The 21048-nt window shown below is 37.6% G+C and overlaps 1 protein-coding gene across 1 annotated transcript in view; it reads right to left on the bottom strand.

The window, feature by feature from the left end:
* Positions 1-21048, bottom strand: part of aacs (acetoacetyl-CoA synthetase) — a 41672-nt gene that overhangs the window by 2089 nt on the left and 18535 nt on the right. Inside the window, exons 11-17 of the mRNA XM_024276192.2 lie at positions 16810-16874; positions 14402-14524; positions 3490-3603; positions 2335-2460; positions 2045-2114; positions 1269-1327; positions 920-1122 (exon numbers count right to left, since the gene is read on the bottom strand). Coding sequence (XP_024131960.1) covers positions 920-1122; positions 1269-1327; positions 2045-2114; positions 2335-2460; positions 3490-3603; positions 14402-14524; positions 16810-16874 — 760 coding nt within the window. The remainder of the gene's footprint in view (positions 1-919; positions 1123-1268; positions 1328-2044; positions 2115-2334; positions 2461-3489; positions 3604-14401; positions 14525-16809; positions 16875-21048) is intronic.

Genomic DNA, 21048 nt, shown 5'->3' with positions numbered 1-21048 from the left:
CTTTTATAATTTTGACAAAATATGTTTTTATGGAGAGTAAATTGAGTTATTTAGGGTTTAAGTAGATTTATTCTGAAATAGTATTCCTGCCTGTTTTTATTCATATTTATGTCAAAAAGTTACAGTTTTAAAATGTAAAAAATTGTCATTCTGCTAGGTTTTTGGACTATTTTGGCATTTACTAAGATTTTTTAGACTATTTTTTTGGGTTTAGTTTTGGGCCCAATCCAAATTCTTCCCTTCTCCCTTCCCCTTTCATTTATCCCTCCAAACAGACGGTGATGAAAAAATAGTGTCTAATATTTCGGCCGTGACATTAATTCGATGACATCATCAATATCACCGGCCCGCTAGCGTTAGCGCAGAGCTTCCAGCACTTGAATATACATAACAACAGCGGTTTTACAACTTTAAAAAGGTCATGCTAGAACAAAAAGACATTACTTACATTTTAATGTAAACTTCTGTGCTTCAGAGCGCACCAACATGAAGAAAAGCACGACCCTGGACCTCTTAGCTTGAAGGATGAAATTTGAAATATAATAATACAGACACTGCTCCTTCAAATTAAAAGGAAGGGCTAAGAGAGAAGGGAAGAATTTGGATTTAGGTTTTTTTTTCAGCTACATACTAGCTGTTTTGGCTAACTTAGTTTTTTTTAAGTTTTTTAGGCTAATTTGGCATTTAGCAAATATTTATCTGGCTATCAGCTTCAGCATTTTCAGCTATAAGCTTCACTGGCCAATTTCACAGAATCGCAGGTAATGCTATATATCTAGTTCATAATTATGTTAAAAAGTTATGGTTTTAAAGTTTTAAAAATGTAGTTTTAGAGTGTTAAATAAACTGTTATCCGCGACCTAAGGTGTGTTTTGGATTTTGGCCCCCTGTGCGTTCAAGTTTGACACCCCAATCTTACAGGAATGTCTTTGGTCTCCAGCAGCAGGCCGGGGATGTGACGCGCCGACAACGCTTTCCTAATGGCTCCTTTAATGTTCGTCACCAGCTCCGGAGAGAAGGACTTTCCAGGCGCCATCTTCAGGAACAAAATGACTCGCTCCTCGCCGTCAGAGTTGTACTGAGGGACGCACAGGCTGTCTGACACCTCCTCAAAGGCCTCCACTGCAGGGATGAAAGGGAGGATGAAAAGAAGCGGAGGGAGAGAAGAAAAGAGCGGAGAAAGCGTTTAAACGTTTTCCTGGAAAGTGAAAAAAGGAGAAAATCATTTTTATCCGCATCCCGTCACACCTGCAACCTTTTCTACTCACCGATGTTGTAGATCTCGGAGCTCCCAAAGCGGACTCCGTTGGGGTTTAGTGTTCCATCACTGCAGCAAAACACATGCAAGAATTCTAATTCAAGCGCTGCCATCATACTTTCATGGTTCAGTTCATTTTCCTGTTTGATGGATCACCTCTTCAACTTCAAAATCTGACATAAAACCGTCGTTTTTAGTATCTATACTAGATTAATTTGATTCTTTTTGATCTTGTATGAAAATTGGGGAAAAGCACAAACCCAGTCTCAATTAAATTTGGATTCTTTTTCTTTCCAGAACACAACAAGTTTTGACCACTGTGATACCTTTATTTCTTAAAATCAGAAGTAAATATAATTTATTTTAAAATAACAAAAAGTTTATATTTTTATTTTTAAAAATTAAACTTTTCCATCAGTCTTAACAATTTTCACTTTCCGTTCATAATCTGTTTCATAACGGGTGTTTAGGGAACGAACTTGGATGTCTTTAGTCCATCATGACGACGTCTGGGTCCAACGTGGTGGAGAAAAAAATGGTGAATGAACTGACTTGATTTGGTTGAAGCCGTAAGTAAGCCATTTTCTACAGGTGATGTCACACTCACTCCACCCAGGTGTCATATACAGTCAACTGTCTAAATTTAAAACATCTCGTTGATAGTCGACTCAACCTCTTTAGAAGTGTAGTTTTTAAAGAGAAAGTGAAACTACAAATATAAACTTTATTTGTTTTGACGATTACTGTTTTTTTTTTTTTTTAGTTAGAAGAAGAACTCAAGCAAACCTTCTGCCCAGCATGACGATGCCTCCTGTCTTTGGGTTGATTTTACAGTAGTCTCCATGCGCCCACACACCTAAACACAACAAACAAAATAAAAAGGTTTCAAATGTGTTTTTGAATTTAATTCCAGCAAAAATAGATGCAAACAAAAAAAAATACACACAAATAAAACAGAGAAAATGGGACAAAGAACCAAATGCATGGAGTTTAATTATTACTAATATTAATAAAGGAATGTTTTTTTGTTTGTATTTATTTTATGTTGTATTTCTCTGTAAATCCATTGTGTTTACCTGGATATGAAGAAAAGTAAGCTTTATGATATTTGCTTCCATTCTCATCATTCCAGAAGTGTGTTGGCTGGCAGGGGATTGGCTTCAAGCAGACAAGCTCCCCGCTCTCCCCCCACACCGGCTTACCTGTGAAAGCCCAAACACACACAGAATTTTCAGGTTCAAGTTTTCTCTGTGTAGCATGACACACATTTATCAGGGTGCAACAGACACAAACACAATCCTGGAAGCCTGATGGACTTCGGGCGCACGCTTTTGCACGACCTTAACATTCTCCCTCTGGGGGGTGTTATGGGCTTTAGGACCGACTAAAATAATCCAAAGATCTTCCTACAAAATTGCCTTTAAATAACACCCCCCAGTCTACTTTTATTTCAGGGGGCAGAGATATGGCAGTGCAGACTGCAGAGTGGAAATAAATGGGGAAAATACAGATGTTGTATTAAAAGAAAAACATGTTTGGATTCAGGGACGAGTCATTAAACTGCAGCCATTTATACTTCTAATTAGTACTGGGGACCAATAAAATTTTTTAATCGTGATTAACTGTGATATTTTCTGTGATTTTTTTCTAAAACAGGATCCAAAATTTGATTGCAAAATTTCAGGTTGAAAAAAGGTTAAAAAAAATAGCTTCAGCATCCAAACCACAATCAGAACTAAACCTTTTGAGATCATATTTAAAAGACCACTGGGAACGCTTTGAAAACAGATCAAAAAAACGATCAGAGTGAGACTTTAATGTATTGTATATAAAAGTATCGCTTTCTGCATTTCTCCATTAAATCTGACTCTCCATCCATGTGATTGGCCAAGTGGTATGAAAATAAAAAGTCATCTTTTCTGTAAAGATTTGTTTTAGCAGAGTTGAGCAATAGGTGGGTGATGATTCGTGCCTCCCTGACGCTGCACCTCATTATTTATAGGAAGTGAGGGAAAAACGCTTAACAAAAATATACAAAAGTGCAAAAAATAAATAAAAGTCAAATAATTATTGTTGATAATTCAGCATTGTGGTAATGTGTGATTAACTCATTAACATCCAGTTCAAACTGTAAAAATCTGCCTGTTCACCAGCAGTAAATGGAGGAAAATCATGAAAATATGTATAAATCAATCAAATTCAAAACAACTGAAAGAAACGCTGCATCTCACCATCAGGACTCCATGCTTCTATAGCCATGCCAAGATTTCTGGTTTGGATTTCTCCTCGGTACACTGGAACCGTCGGGTTCTGACCCATGAAACATGACACGATGTCAGTGCCACCTGGAGACAAAACACAAAACAAAGCAGAGAAATACATCAGTGAAACGTGCAAAGGACAGATTGAGAGCTATACCATTTACCTAAAGTTTGAGTAGAGCGGTCTAACCTTGTACTCATGAAAGAACATTATTTTAATCAACCAATTCCAATATATAACAATATTGTTACGATTGCTTAAAATAAAGCATTTCCAATGAACTATACTTCAAGTAAAATACATCCAGGTACCGTATTTTCTAGAGTATAAGTCGCTCTTTTTCTCATAGTTCAGCCAGGGGTGCGACTTATACTCAGGAGCGACTTATTTGAGATTTTTTTAATATACATAAATAGACTGATATATTCGTTCTTTTTTAACTAGCAACCATTTGATCTTTAGCGGTTGTTTCTGCTAAACCACTAGAGGGTGCTGTATTTTCTTTTGTCAGTGCCAGAAGAAGAACTGTCGTCCAAAACAAACATGGAGGAGAATCGGATTGTTTTCCTCTTAAAATTTGATACTTTTTTCATTGGAGTCGAAGCATTATTATTCTTGTTTTTATTTTTTGCCATGGCAAATATAAAAGTGCGACTTATACTCCAGAACGAGTTGTATAAGCTTTTCTTCTTCTTGATTTGATGTTTTTTTGCTGCTGCGACTTATACTCCGCTGTGACTTATAATCCAGAAAATACAGTATTTAAGAAGACAGATGAAACCGCTTTTCTAAATTGTTACATACGTTTCAAAAGGAGAAAAATTAAAGTCCAGATGCCTTTGTTAGACTCAAGCAAGGGACCGTAAAAAGTAACTGTTGAAAGTAAAAGGATCAAGTATGACTAAGTACTTTTCAAATCTTAGATATATTCTTCTAATTTTGGAGTTTTCATTTAATATTTTCTGAATGGAACAAGCCAGAACGCCTGTTGTTTTGTGTTTTTCTAAGCATTTTTTCTTCTTTTTTTGTATTTTAAAAGGTTAGAAAAGGACATTGGATGCATTCCCACTTCATAAAAACCGAGCTTAAAATAAAGGCTCCCCGTGGCAGAAACAGCAGAGTCCCAACAGAAACTAGTCCTGCTCCATGTTTCACAGTGGGGATGATGCTCTTTTCTTTAAATGCTTTTTTCTTTAACACACAAAGATCCAATGCGACATGTAAAAGGTTCTAAATTAGGATTTTTTTCCCCAGAAGCCCCGTGGCTTGTGAGGATGGATTGTAGACAACACCAAACAGGCTTTTTTTGTTTCTCCCTTTCATTCCACTGAGCTGGCTTTGGAAGCAGACCTATCTGGGACGAGAGCTGCTCTTGCACTCTCAGTCAGGGAGGCTTGCTGTGGTCACAGTGTGATGGTTTAAAAGTCTGGTCAGAATCATGAGCATGATTTTTTTGACCATCGCCGTGCACAAACATTTAAGCTTTTATATTTTGTTTATCCCAGACAGCTAATCTATTGATAAATTGACAAATCAAGTTCAAATTCACTTATTAATTTACATTTTCTTTACGGTATTTTTTTAAATTGTATTTAAGGGGCCCACATGATGCAAAATGATCATTTTGAGCTTTCAAGTGTTTTATAATGTTCCTTCCTACTAAAAACAACCCCAAAGTGGCATTTGGATCCATTCACACTCCCAATCCAAGAAAATTGCAAAGTGAGGAACAGCCCCTTCCAGGAAGAGTTGTCAGCTCCGCCCTCATTCTAACACACACACCCGTTTTCTCCACTGAGCTAGCAGTGATCTGCAAAATCCTTTCATTTCATAAGCGAAATGTGCACACATGTTTGTTTTTGTGGGCAAAACGCAGACACGCTGCCTAAGCCAGCTGTAGGATGACATCATGAAATGGGCGGCACCCACAAGGAGTGAAAGGCGGGGCCTCAACGATAAAGTCATCTTACTTTCAAAAATAACTCATGTTTAATTAAAAATTATTTTTTTTAGTGTCCCAAAGGTAATACATTATCATATATAAGGATATAGTTTACTCTGAAAGGTTAAAGAAAAGCATGTTATAGGCCCTTTAGTTATTCTTTTTTATTTTTTAATGGTTTCTCCTTTCTTTTTAGTTACTTTTAATACATATTCTGTAAAATGATCTTGAGCAACAAAAATAAGACTAAGGATGTTTGTGTTGAGTAAATTAAATTTTCAGGATTGAAGATCTTTTAAAAATAAATGCAACTGTAGCCAGGGCAGTACACCAGGTAACCACCAGGTGGCTTTTTATGCAGTCAGGTCAGTCCTCATTCAAATTAATGCAATAATAAAATTCACACAAACAGACTGATTTAAAAAAAATCCTTTTTTTAACATTTAGGATGTTTCTTTCACATGTGAGTGTGGTCTTTGACAGTCAAACCCTCAAATGTAATAACTGGATGGTTAACAATTAAAAAGTCAGAGCTTTTGATGTTCTTCGAACTAACTTTCAATTAATTCCAGTGGGTTCGGAAGCAGAGAAAAGCAGTTTCACGCTTATGCGCAACACTTTATGGTACTGAAGTGTTTATGCAATTAAGGTCAACCAAACTGCTTTTCTTCACTTCAGAATCTGTTCAAATGACATTAATTGTGTAAATGGTGGAAGAGTTGGGGTAGTTAGAAGAGTGTGTATTATTTCCGGTCTTTGACAACAGCTAATTAAAGGGTTAAAAAAAATCTCCCAAAACTATCAAAACATTTGATTTATTCAATTTGGCTGAATTTTTAATTGTTCTTCCCGTTTTTGTTGCACAGATGATAACCTTTTGTCAAAATCTTGTTTAACAGACTCTTCTCGACCTTTATAAAACCCGACCATTTACTATTGGTTACCACAATCATCATCAGCACTTTACAACACCCTTATTGACCTATTTAGGAATTTTACTCCCCAGCAGCGTCTTCCCAAACCTGCAATCACACTTCTATTTTCACTTTCTACCTCCCATCATCTACTAATTCTGACACGTTCTATTTATCTCCCTCCCAGTGTTCAGTCTACCTCCTAGCTTCACTCCCCTCTGAATCACAGACCACATCCATCCATCTTGTTTCCTTCCTCTCAACCACTCTCTGCCCTTCTACCTCTCCTCCCTCCTCTCCTTCCTTTCTTTCTATTCTCTACACGGTCTCTCTTTTTTTCTGTCTGCCAGGTTCTTTATTGAGCTTTAATTGGCTCCCTGGAGGAAGTGCTAACTTTGTTTTCTGATTAAACACAAACACACTTTTAGTGGGAAGATAAGCAATTATCTTATTGTTTCACCCACCGCCAAAGGTGGGCTTACACACACACACACACCCCAAAAACACACGTACCTTTTCAAACACGGGTATATTTTAGGTTAAAAGACACTGCAGCTTTCTTGGGATGCCTTCCATCATCCACTGCTCTGTGAGCATGAACAAGACGGTAACTCGTCACATTGAACTTATTCTCCAAACAGCACCAAATCTTCTGAGCAAAAGAACTCATTTTCTATACTACCCAGTTTGTTATAAATATGTGCATTTGAACCAGTTTTTGGAGGATTTCTTGGATTTTCTTCCAACCTGTTCATGTCTTAGACCAACGAACATTTTCTGACTCTTTCATCAGCTATTATTAAAAATGTTTAATTTTGTTTTATAAACTGAGATAACCGAATGGTTCTCATGATGGAGGACATCCAATCAGACATTTGGCTAAAAACTGTATGGCTGGATAACTCCAATATTGTTCACCATTTTTGATGCTCTGCTAATGTTAGCTTGGGGTTGTGAGGGGCTGTAAGCTAGTGGGAGAAAGTGCAAACAAAGGCATGATGAGAAATGAGCGCAGCGAATGCAATCTGAGTGGCAGAGGTGACCAGTTTCACTATTAAGTCAATGGAACAGATGTGATCTGAGGTCCTGCTGCGCGTTTTGAGCGACGGGCATGGCGGTCTGGCAGCAGCTCAAATTTTGGCAGGTCATGGAGTTGCATCTACCTATCAGGGACTTCACTTTGGTCACGTGATTCGATCAGCGGCTGCAACACTAATCCAATGCAAGTGTTTTGTCCTGAACTTTAATCTAATTTCTTAACCTAATTTTCACAGAAACAATAATAAAAAAAAAAGGTCCCCTAATTTTAGTTTTGTTTCCATTTTTCTTTTCTCAAGTTAATGTGAGACATTGAGCCTTCAAACTCAGTCACAGAAACACTGTGGAACCGGCTGTCATTCAGACACAGTCCCCAAAGTGAGATGGAAGCCCCCGGTACCAGAAAAATCTTTGAATGATCACATAATCCCAAACATGGAGACATGGTTACCAATGTTTTTGAGAACTTGTCACAATAAATAAACCTGATCTCTCAACATCATCCATGTCCTTCATACATTCGAAATTAGCTCCATGTAGCCACCAGGCTAAAAACATTGACTAGTAGCTCCTCCCACACGTTTTTTGGCAGGTGGCGAGCAGCAAATTCGCCACATGGTGAAAGTGGGGCGGACCACGCAAATTTTTGCATGCATCGCGTTCGTAGAACTTAGCACTACTCCTCACTAACAGTTGCGCTCAAAACTCAGAAGCGAATTTCTGATAAACAAGAAAAGCAGAAATCGTCCAAGAAAATGACACTTTTTTCTTCATTTTAATTTCGGCTAAAAACTACATAATCATAATTAAAAACCACTGGAAAAGCTTTTAAAATAGATCAAAAGATGATCGCAGTGGGACTTTAAGTTAGTGTTCATTGTTAAAAAAAGCTTTGTGTTATATGTAAAAAATATATATTAAAGAAAGAATCATTTTTGGTCCCCAAAGCTACAAAACCACTTAATGAATCAATTTCTAAATGTCAACAAATTTTGTGATTTCAGTAATTTATACATGTTCTGATCTGTTGACATTTAAAGAAAAGCCTTTTTCTTTATGTTGAGGCGTCAGTTCTCCACTAAAATAGGAACCGCTTGCTTGTGAGTCACCATCTAACCCCTTCAGTTTTTTAAAGAACAAGTTTAATCTCTATTTATTTTGTTTTCACAGAAGAAAAGCTTTTAATCCCTTTTTCCTGATAACAAACGCCACAATAACTCCCAACACAAAGGCAACAGTTTTGAGTAGAGATGTGTTTTACTGTGAAAACAAAAGGAACAGAGTTGATGTTGATAATCAGAAGGAAGAATCGCAGCAAATTCGATGCTGCAGTTTGATCTTCTTCAACCAAAACAGCACTTGGATGACAATTTTCTACACATTTCTTGATATTTTTGGTTCCACAAATCAACCAGGATTCAGTGTTGATGGTGGATAGGAAACCAATGATCAAAGTTCAGTAAAGTAAGGTTTTCAAAAACTAGGAGGTGGGCTCAGAGGAAGCTAAAAAGTGACATATGGGTTGCTGGTGAGGAAATTCAGCAGTGAAAATGTTAAAAATGAAGAAATGCAACGATCCACTGAAATACTCTTCATCTTTGAGGGAGATTTCGATCGAGTTTGAATAACTAAAATGCATGGCCTAACAAAACGAGCAGGATGCAAACCCGCGGTGAAACCAGCAAAGAGGGCCATCCCATATGCCACTGTGAGCTCCAGTCACTGGTCACAGTCACACATATGTTGTGATAAATCTTCACACATACACACAAACACACCAACAGAGGGTTCACTTCAGGGGTCAAGGTTAGGTCGGTTGGCAGCCAGCAGTGTAGCAGCCTGCTGTTGCCCTTGGCGACAAGATGGAAAGAGACTGAGCCAAGACCAGCTCCTCACATAGACACAGAATTTCTGTTTGAATTAATAAAGAATATTTTATATAACTCATCTGCTACCATTGAAGTTCAGAGGATCGTCAGTTAACATGATGATCGGGATCATGAAATCCTAAAAAATGAGAAGCTACCAAAACCACAAGGGCTTTGTCTCTCAATAATGTAAAAAAAATATTTACAAAAAAAGTTGGATCCGTTAAAAGATCAGACTTTAAAAAGTTGGGTGTCCAGTTAATCCACTATTGTGGATTTAAATAAAAAATAAAAAATAAATCAATCACACTTTTGGGTAGTGATTAATCACAATTAATCACAATGTTTTACTAGGTACATTTTATTTGACAATTTGCAGCTTTTGTACAAAAACAGCCCCAAGAGAAAATGTTTGTGGGAAATGTTTAAATGTATAAAGTCTTAACTCTGAAGTGTAACTTGTTTGCACAAAAAGCATCAACTGTAAGATAAGCAGAACTCTAAAGAGTTTTATGTCTGCAGTATTACTCCAAGAAAACAAAGAAGCTGACATACAGCTGTAAGAAAAAAACATTTAGCGTTTCTGCATTTTAAATGGTCTGGGTGAATACTTGACTCTGATTACTGCTACTTTGAGAAGTGTAATTAATTGGTGCTAATAAATATTAATGTGTTAACTTTGTTAAAATAATTGCGTGCATTAATGTTGACAGCCATAGAAAAAAATTAATTCATATTTTCATGTTGGGGTGGGGTTTAAGGGGTGGGTTAGACTTTTATTTGAACTTTTGTGTTTCTGGTTTTAATTGTAAAGCACTTCGAGCTTCACATGTATGAGAAGCGCTTTTAAAAAATAAAGTTGATTTCATTTGAACTATTTTCTTAGAGAATCTCAATTGTCAGTACTGAAATTTTTGGTTAAATTCACGAAGGGACTTTGTATATTTCACTTTGAAGACATTTGTTTTCCTTATAAATGCCATTAAATTTGTAAAAGCTCAAGTTTTTATGGAATGTGAGCATAAAATATTAAATTTTGAAAACACACTTCAAATTTACTGACAATATTCTTTAAAATTTAGCGTCAATATCAATAGTTAGTTTGGTTATTTTGTCCATCTTTCTGTAAAACAATATAAACTTTAACAAATAAACAGTCTACTTACTATTTACTTAACGATAATTTACAAAAAAAACAACAATCTGAATTGAGATCTCTGAGTATCTGCCAGATCAATTGGTAGTTTGCCAAACTAAAACAATTTTTTTTGTAGAAATTTTCTTAATGAGACATGCAATTAACACACTTTCATTGATTTATTTAGGCAAAAATAAATAAATAACTCAGACTATTAACCTAATATTTAATGATTTACTATAAAGCTAAACTTCAAAGGTGTTAAGTAAACAAGATTCCCCACTTTGTTCTGTTTGGTTATAGCTGTCAAAGTGAGAAATACATAATAGACAGGAATGTTCAAGATGTTTAAGGAAATGGGTTGAAACCATCACCTTATATTTATTACTTTCGCCCCATTTTTCCACTGTGTGACTGACATTTTGGTCAATGTTGAGCCCGTGCTGCACACATTAAGGCTGCCATTTGCAAGGCCTGTGTTCATCTGTGTGAGTGTGTTGCTCCAAGCTATTACTCAGTGTGTGTGTTTGTGTGTGTGAGTGTAAGACGTCAGTCACACTGGCTGAGCTAAATGTTAACCGTCTCAGAACTCACATAAAGAGACAGATAGCATTCTCCTGGCCTGTCAGCATCACAATAGGCCGAGATGGCGTGTGTGTCGGTCCTCGTGCATCTTTGTGCAGCGAGGAAAATGTACAGTTATATATAATTTATACTGCTGGAAATTTCTTTCATCCTGTCAGCTCTTTATGTTCACGTCACAGATGCTTTGTTGCTTTACTTTGCATCATAAGGGAACCTGGAGACGTGTCGGTAAAAAAAAAGTTTGAAATTCGAAATGAGCTTTAATCAGTCGGCGTTCGGTCTCACTGTAACCTGTACAGCTACGCCCAACGTAGCACCACAGGTGGTCATCTCTGCTTCCTTTAAGTGCAAAAGCTTGACTTAAAGGAACTAAAACAAGGGAGTGAGGCAGGTGGTGAGCCAAACTGTGCTGATGCTTCAAAAAGCCGTGAAGCGATCAGGTCAATACAACCAAAGGAAACTTTTATAGAAACACTTAAAACAAAAAATACTAAATTAAAGTGTTTCTTTTTATTTTAAAGACAGACGCCTCTTCCACTGAATGGTTTACATTCATTTCCCCAAACCTGGAAAACCTGGATTTATAATTAGCTTTCCCATGAGCAAAATTTAAAGTCCCATTAGTTGTCACACACCAGAGTGTGTATAAATTGTTCTCTGTATTGGACTCATTCCCTGGAGCAGCAGTTAAAGCTGCACTCTGGAACCATTAGGTGGTTTAACCTCCCAATTGAACCCTTAATGCCGAGTGCCAAGCAGGAAGGGACTGGGTTTCATTTTTAGGGTCTATTCAGACTTAACTAATTGGTTTTGTTTAGTTTGTTTCTACCAATAATCCGGAGCAAATTTTCAGTGTGAATGGACCAAAGCGGACCCAGGTACGGGACCAGGAGCCGCTCTCTGACCCATCTTTCAAGGTAGTCTCTGTTTGTTTCCAATTGGACTAAGCTTCGGTTTGCTCAGAGTTTCCTCATTCTGAATAGACTCCATCCTTCCATCAACTGGCTGCTCTAGACTTTGTGGCTTTGTGTTTGCAAGCAGGGTTCGTTACGGCGTGCGCTCCAGAGGAGGCTTCGGGCGGCAGTCACTCTGGCTGCTCTGCGTGAGCGAGCTGCCGGAGAACCATGTTTCCCAGGAGAACTGCATATTTGAGCTGCTTCAGGACAATGTATGAGATGGGGGTGGCGGCTTTTGAATGTGGAAACGCTGCTTCACACAGATCTGAGAAACCGTGCCATCAATCATGTGAATTTATGTTATCAATTGCGTCCACACAAAATAAGGGTTGATGTTATTCCACGTATTTACGAGTGGCCAAGGCTAAATGTTGTTGTTGGCAAATTTTAACCTAGCCCCTCCTCCAGACCATGCAGCCAAAAATAATGACACAGAGAAGATCATCTTGCTCTACGCTGCAACTTTGTTGGTTTACAACAGAACTTATTTCTTCTTCTACGCTTGTTTTCTGTATTTTAAATAGTTCTACACATGGCAAAATAATTTGCTCTGATCAAACATGTGGCATATGAAAACGTTAAACGGAGGAGGTTTTTCAGGGCCCATGTACACTGTTCAATTCTAATCCAATCTTTGATCCAATTAAATACATTTTACACATGTACACACAGTGAACGAGACACAGCAACGCATAGAAATGTAGTCGGATGAATGGAGGCTCATTAAAACAACTCTTAACGGGATACATATTGCTTCTCACACTGTTTGCCCAACAATCTATATGTCATAAACACTTATTAGTGTACGTTCTTAACCAACATCTACTAAGTAACTGCCCTGCAGCACCAAAGTAGCAAAAATAAGTGTTGTACCTGGTGACGATACAGACGTTTAACAAAATATAAAGTCTGAATCAGACAAACCCAACCAGGATTGCAAAGCGTAGGACTTCCATTATTCTTTCTATATGTTTTTGCCCCAAACTTGCAATTCTTGGCCAATGATTGAAGAGATCTTTAGTCACATGATTTGGTTTACAAGCTTTAGTTTTAAACAGGAAAGTACGGGTTATGGCAGACTGAATAGAGACCAAACCAAAGGGACTTTTCCAGTCTGAATACATCCAACTGTGGTTCCAAACCCATAATCGCTCAATTTCAGGGCAGACGCTCCACCATTAGGCCAATTTGCTGGTAAATTCAGCAAATGCAAAAGTACTCCACTTTTAGAGCAAAGTACTGAGTAGATTCCACTTGAAAGTATGGTGTGGTCACTAAAAGTGCCAGAGTGCATCCAATTCTGCAAACTAGTCATGGCACGGTTCACTTAACCTGTTAAACCCATAAACTGTTGCTTTCTGGTAACCAGGTTACCTAAATGCATGCAGGGGAGAGAGTTTCAGGTTATTCCAGGCCACAAACTAAACCTTTATTTCCACTGATGACTTTCAAGCAACCAAACTATTGAAAAAATAAAGCTTCCTGAACTTTAGATTACTCTGAAGAAAAAGTTTTACTCAGATATTTCATCTCACAATCTGGTCTAAAACTTCAATTTCTTCCTAAACGTTGGTTCTCGTCCGCTGCATCTGAGATTTTACTTTCAGGCTTTTCAGCCAGACTTTAGCTTCTCATTTTCTGCTTGAGGAGCAGTCAAGGCAAAGAATGGAAACCATTTCTTTCTAACCTTTTCACGTGCGTCAATACACTGAGTTTCTAAAGCTTTGAATTTCTGATCAGAGCTATTAGGAGCCAATAAAAGAATTTTATTGAAAGCAAAAATCAGAAGTTGTTTCCTAGTTCAATAAAAAAAAAAAGTTGATTTTAATGTTTTTTTACAAGGATTTTACTTTTGAAAGAGCATCAAGATCAGAGGACTTCATGGACTTTGATGAAGATCAAGCTTTTACTTAATATTTAAACATTCAGTTTTGAGGAGACGCTGAAAATAAATTCTATAAATTACACAATAGTTGTATTTTCAGGCTCATGTCCAAAACCAGCTTTGTTTTTCTGTAGTCTGGCTAATTGTTTGTGCATAGTTTCATCCACATGCAACCAGAAGTGATTTGAATATAAAGATAAATGCATAAAAAGTAAATTATTGGGTTGGACAGGTTCTCAGAGGGGAAAATGCTTCAGTGATTCCTTCAGAGGACAAAAAAATAAAAGATCCAGAAAAAGCAAATTGCAAGTTTGAAGCCTTGCTATCATTGAAACTACAAAACCAGCTCATATTTCTAGCGTTATTAATTTTTGTGCAAACATTTAATCAAAACTTCCTCAATTTCTCAAGTTCTAATAGTTTTATTTTGAAACATCTGTAATCATTCCATCTGTAGCTCAACCAAACTGTCCTGTTCTTCTTGTGTGATGTTTCTAGCATTTCCATTTACTGCATAATGGCAAAAATAAAAGCTGCAGACAAGGTCGGGCTTACCTGAGATGGAACCCAGCAGCACGTTGTTTTTGATGCAGCGATAGACAAAGTCGTAACTCTGAGGTTTGAGAGGAGATCCAGTGGACAGGATGGTGTGGAGAGACTGAAGGTTGTGAGTTTCCGCTGAGAGACAAAAGAAAATGAAAGTAAAAAACACTAAACAATGCACAGATGTTACTGAATGTTACAGGTGGAGTTTAAAATCATATCGTAATAAAAGTAGATTTATTCATTTTCATTAGAATGCATTTCAATCCAAATCCTGAACAAAGGTAAATCTTAAGGCAGGGGTCTCAAACGGGCGGCCCGCGGGCCATTTGCAGCCTCCACCTTAATATGAAAGTTTAATGCCTATTAAGCAATATTTTCTGCATGTCCACGCTTCTTCGTTGATAGCTTTGTGTTTACTTGGTGATGTTTCAGCTTTCTTTAAAACTTCCAGAGACACTGAGACATTCTGCAGGATTACACTCATGAATTCCACAAAACCAAAGGCAACTTTCTGTCCATTCGAGAACTTCGAGACCTTCTAGGTTCTGTATGGAAAGACTACTCCTAAAATCCAACTAGATTCATCTGTTTGAGGCAACTTTTCACCAGCTCAGTGGCCTTGTGGTAGAGTGTCCACCCTGAGATTGGATGGTCGTGAGTTCAAATCCAGTCATACCAGAGTTTAAAAATTGGATCCAACGCCTCCCTGCATGATACTCAGCATGAAGGGGTTAAACCACCAAATCGTTCCCAAATGCAATGGTGTCTACAGCTCACCCCTCTCCCAAGGAATGGATCAAATGCGTAGAACAAATCTTGACTTTAACTTTAATTGAACTGGAACCACACAATTAGAAAATGGCTTCAAAATGATAAAATTGCTAATAATAGATACCGGGCAATTCCATTTGGATGAGGTACGGTGCATTTATTTAACTGTAACATAAGAGTCCATCACAGAGGACAACTCACGTGATGCAGCAAAAAATGATCAATCCATCCATAATTTAATGTCTTGCAAGAAATACAAAGAATCTAGAAAACATCACCTGCACTGTTCAGTATTTATGTCTGAGTTACACCGGTTGAAGTTTTGGATAAAGATATCCTGGATCCATTTTAGGTCAGTGAATCGGATCGTTCAAAATGAACCAAAATCGACTATGAAGTGTATCGTCAACCATTAAATGAATGGCTATACCCCTACTAAACATGTATTCAGATCTCTATAACGGAATGAAAAACAGTGTGTTTGTTCTAAATGAGGACATCACAAAAGTTGTTCATTTTATTCTGCAATTCTTGTCCAATTTGAGAGCAAAAAAAATGTTTTCTTAGACAACCACACGATGTATTGTTGTTGGATCCGAGCTGTAATTAATTTATCATCGTTGGTACAGAATCAAAGAAAACTGAGGATCCACAGAATTGACTGAAGCACAAAAACGGCGGACACGCACATGTGAACAGCTGTGCTTTCTGGCACGCCACCAGTTGTGTTGTTGTGGTTGCTACTCTGATGTGACAGCGGATGCAAGTTTACACAAAACACACACACGGGGTTTCAGTTAGCAGCCCTGAGATGTTCAATATCACACACACACTCGCGCAGCAGTGGCACTTCACGAACAAAAAAGCTTCCAGCAACCGACTCTCACCCCATGAATACCCCAACATATGTGTGTGAGCGCACACACATGCGCACACACCCTGCTACCACCCACCATGCCTCCAGGTGTCCGGTCCAAATGTCAGCGGAGGGAAAAGGGCCCCTCCACTGGGGCAGCAGTGAAGATGGAGCACCCCCCAATTCTCCCTGGCCCAGTTCAGGCATGCTGTATGCAAACACACATCTTTTTTTTGCCCTTTTTCTAATAGAAGCCTCCCAACATACAGAGAGGAGGGGCAGACTCCGATTTCCTGTTTATCAATAACACTAAGGATGTGCTGAAAAGCTGCAGACAGGCAGACGCACACGCAGAGCGGACGACCTGAATGAAGATTTATGGTTTGGGTTATTAGGGGCGGCTGCAGCTCAGAAGGCAGAGAGGTCGTCTTTCAATCGGAAGGCTGCGGAATCGATCCTTAACTCTCCGCCTCACACGCTGAAATGTCCTTGGCCGAGGCATTAAACCCCACGTTGTCCCTCAGTGTGTTCCTCACTTGTAAGTATCCTCAGATAAAGCAGAGAGCTAAATGGAACCAACGTCATGTAATAATGATTAGAGCATCACATCAAACGCAGATGGGCTTATTTAAAGCGAGGAACTGTCCTGACATTACAAAGAAGTCTAATAAACATCAGCAGATCCAATGAAGAGCACAAACTAATGCATTAAACAGCCCGATTTAATGTCTCTCTGGTTGTATTGTGTGTTTGGACAATAGTCTAAACTGAATGGGGAACAACAACTCACCGGGTTTGAGGTTTTTCTCCTGCAGCACAGACAGCCACTTGGCCCCGGTACCAAAAATAGTGATTCTGGGAAAAAAGACAAAGACAAGAGCTTTAAAAAAATGTTTATTATTCTAAAATAGAGATGACAGAAGCATCTACAAGAGAACTTAAGAGTGAAAAAACATCGTTTTCCAGGAATTATACAAAGATCATCATTTAAAATATCATTAATATTGAAGAAAAGCTCTCCACTGTTTGAATGCAGCGTTTTACACTCCTTTGGTTTATGAAATGGACAAACATTTCTCTACTGATGAGAAATTGTTTGACTACGATTTAGCTAAAAAAAAATCCAGAAACCGGGTCATTTTTTTCTGCCTTATTTTTGAGTTGTTCTTAAATAAAACCTTTCGTTATAATCCAACAACTTTTTCTTTTCTTGAATTTGTTCCCATAAAACCAAGCCAACATATGAACTGGTTAACCAACTACAGGGTAACTCTTAACCACAACTCTCCTTATGGGTGAAAAATGGACAAACCAATTGGTAAAGAAAATAAAAAATTAGGCAACGCAAACAAGGGAGGAATAATATTAGTTTGCTTCTTCCTACTCCTTTCAACCAATCTATTGAACTTGATGGCAGTTGTAGTTCAGCAGTAGGGCGGTCAACCCCTGGTCAAGAGATTGCAGGTTCAATTCCCGCCTTGCCCGCCCATGCTAAGTGCGTGCGGAGCAGCCTTGTTGTACAGCACAACATGAACAGAGTCAGAGAGAAAGACTGGAAATTGATAGTACAAAGGAAGAATTTACAGTCTGCAGGAAAATAATTCCATATAGAACCTCCTCAATAACAAACTTATAGACACCTGAGAGAACTTTCTCTAAAACAGAGCAGATCATTACTGGTAGTAGAAACCAGATCAACTCCTCAAAGTCTTGGTCTTCCTTTACCAGTAACCATTGACTCACCAGTGATGCTTTTGAAATATAAAGAGGAAGAGTTTGAGGATGAATCTGCTTATGCTGGTTTTTAAGGTTATAAGTGTGTTTAAATCAATAAACAAATACATGGGTTATTGTGAGCAGGGTGGACCAAAAGTTCATTTAGAGTTTCACGGTTCTATTCTAGTCAAATGACAGCACACAACAACAACATTGTATATAGTGATGATGGGGAAGTACTTTCCTAGTTCATGTGTCACAATAAAATAGTTGGAATATGGGAATGTGAGTTCTATTTCATAATTCAAATTTTTAGGTGCTTTTAAAAATATATATACATATTAAAAAACATGGCAACTTTTGACGCAACTTTTGACAAAAGTTACCGCAACATCAGGTGTTTTAGTCCGCAAAAATCATAAAAATCTGCCGCGAAATCCTGGAGGGTCTGATTAAGAGCAATAATTGAATTGTTTACTAGTTTTTGTGAACGTATTTGTGTTTCTATTTTTTTTTACTTTTTTTTCTGTACCTTTATAAAGATTAAAATTTTTTTTTTTCTTTAGTTTTACTTTGAAAACAGAAAGCTTCACCAACACATTCTTTCGAAGGTTTGTTTATTTCCGGTGACAGTTACTCGTTAGTTTATAAACCTAAAATCCAAAATTGCATTTCAGAGCAATAAATACATAGTTCCTGGATTATATTTTTTACTTTACCATATTTGTAAAAATCAGAGATCTTGGACGTTGCGAATATTTATACTTTATCATGAGTATCCGAGGACTCGGTTACAGCCCTAATGACAATCGTACATTCCAATGTAATAACAACCCTTGAAGTGGCTTTACGACATATGACAGAGGCTGTACTTTTGGTCCGTCAAAAACAGAACTCTTAAAGTAATTCTACAAAAAGAATGATGGATGTTGATGCAAAAGCTGAGCGCTATTTGGCGTAAATGCTGGTGAAAGTGATCACTGCTGTGGTGATGTCAGCACGACTTTGGTGCCGACCCTCAACTGTGGCATTAGTCCGTTTGTAGCTTCATTAAGTCTAAGCTGAATGTAAATAAAAGAATAAAAAGGGCAAAAGTTACGGAGCAGCCTTTGCCCTTAATCCCATCTGCTCCAGTGGAGCTGCTCAGTCGCTCCCAGTGGAGGAGAGTGAGTCACAGCCAACATATAAAGTGAGGCGATGCTGAAACACAGCTTGTGTGCTCAGCTAAGCCTTCATCTGCTGCTAAAAGAAAAATTAAACTAAAGAAGGACTTTTAGGTGAATGAACAGAAAAAAAACACCTTTAGATGCTCCACAAGAACAAGTATTGATGAAATGTTTACCTGAATAAACCTTAGATTTAGATTGTTTCAGAGTTTCCTTTCGTTTGACTGGTGATTACCCTGACAGCTGCCAAAAAATGGACAAATGTGGAGAACGAGAAGTGACAAACTTCACATCTTTTCTGCTGATTTCATTGGAACCAAAACAAAGGACTTTTTAAGTCCTCCTTCTTAAGTGAATGCACTTGTTCCTCCCTGACATCAAATCAATCAAATTTATCGTGACCGTTAACCATTCCTGTCTGTAAGGAGCGTATAAACAAATGTTTGTGTGGAGCATAAATTAAAACCCTGAAGTTTGACCGATCAAATAAGCAAAAGTTGTTTTGCTACGTATTTTTATTAGATGTTGATGAAGTGCTGAAAGACGATCAGAAAGACCAGAAGAAAGACTCTGGTGATACCTGTTCATGTTCATTTAAAATTGTGTTTCTTATGTGTTCTTAACCCCTTCATGCCTAAATTTATTTTCAATCATGTAAAAATATATTTTTCTGTGTGTTTTCTGAGTCAAGGATTAAATTGTATAATTCTTGGTCACATGAGGTGTTAACCTCAAGCTGTAGATCCCACAGAAAATAGAGATTCAACTAATAATTCAAGAAAATAAGTCATGTTGAAAGTATAGACACTGTGATATAAACATGTTTTACTTGAAATGTTATACATATTTGAGTGACTCATTATTTTATATATGCTTTAAAAAAGGAAGACTTGATCAAGTAGGTCAAATATTGAGGGTAAACCATGACATAATACAGAAATATTTTTTTAATTAATTAATTTTGATACTGAAATTCAGACTCAAAACTTTATTACTTTTTTAAATAAAAGTACAAGTACTTGTATGACCTTGTATTTAATAACTTGACAACTTTATTTTTGTAAATGTATTTGCTTTTTTATGTCCTAGAAAATGACACTTTGTTTTTTAATAAACTTTTTGAGTATTTGTCATGTTTTCCATTCATTGAAAAAAAATATATATAGTACATAATGCACATTTATTCCTAAAAAAAACAAAAAAAAAAATGTTTGTATGGAAGGTATTCCAAAAAATGGAATAAAAACTGTTGATCTTAATGGAGACATTTCTTTTCAAACTGCTCGATTTTTTTAAATGTTCAGAACTGTTGCTTTAGTTGCTTGTTCCCTCACTTCATTTGGCAATGTGACATGTACTTTTATTTTGTTATACCTGAAATGTGATTGAATTTCTAAGCAAGCCCTGTTTATGTCAAATGGTTGGTATTTCGTTTTATTTTTCTCTAAAACTCCATCTTCTTTTGAGATGCAAAAGAGCAGAAACTGAGCGTCAACAGCAAACCCTACGTTTGTGTTCACAATTTGTAAATATTCATATTCTTCCTCTTTGCATTTAATTCCAGTCATCTGCAGCTGAAAATTCAAACCCATTTGTTATCTGACAAAAGTCAATCTCCACTCCATCAGCTGACCCTCCATCTGCATGTTGACTTCATCGTTAGTTGCCGTGGAAACAGTCACTCCGCTCTGATTGGAGGCAGGTGGCTAGGTGTGGCTCCTAATTGGGTGTTTAGGATGGAGGAAGGAGGAGAAGCTGTGAGTCGCTGCTTGTGAGACTCCGAGGCGGCATGAGCCAGCGCATGGGCTTCGAGTGAGACATGTTTCTGGAAGCTCCGAAGTCAATAAGAGGCAAAGGACTTTTTTTTGGTGCTAATGTGCGTCTGTGCATGTCGTGATGCAGCGGCTCAAGCTTCACTTGTCCGGACATCTTTTTCTAAATGACTCTCGTGTCCCTTCTCCACATCAGTAAGATGCAGGCATGTATGTATGAGCCTCTGGCCTCATCTTATGTTACGGGCTGCAGAGGAAACCATCAAATGCTAAATGCTGCTCCATTAGGAGAATTAGCAACACTCTGAGATTACATTGTATAAAATAACAAATAATTACATGATTACATTTTAACTTTACTGGGAAGAAATCCAT

The sequence above is a fragment of the Oryzias melastigma genome, linkage group LG9 (assembly GCF_002922805.2).
Source record: "Oryzias melastigma strain HK-1 linkage group LG9, ASM292280v2, whole genome shotgun sequence".
Taxonomy (NCBI): domain Eukaryota; kingdom Metazoa; phylum Chordata; class Actinopteri; order Beloniformes; family Adrianichthyidae; genus Oryzias; species Oryzias melastigma.
Note: the sequence above shows the minus strand (reverse complement) of the source record. Positions and strands in the feature narration are given on the sequence as shown.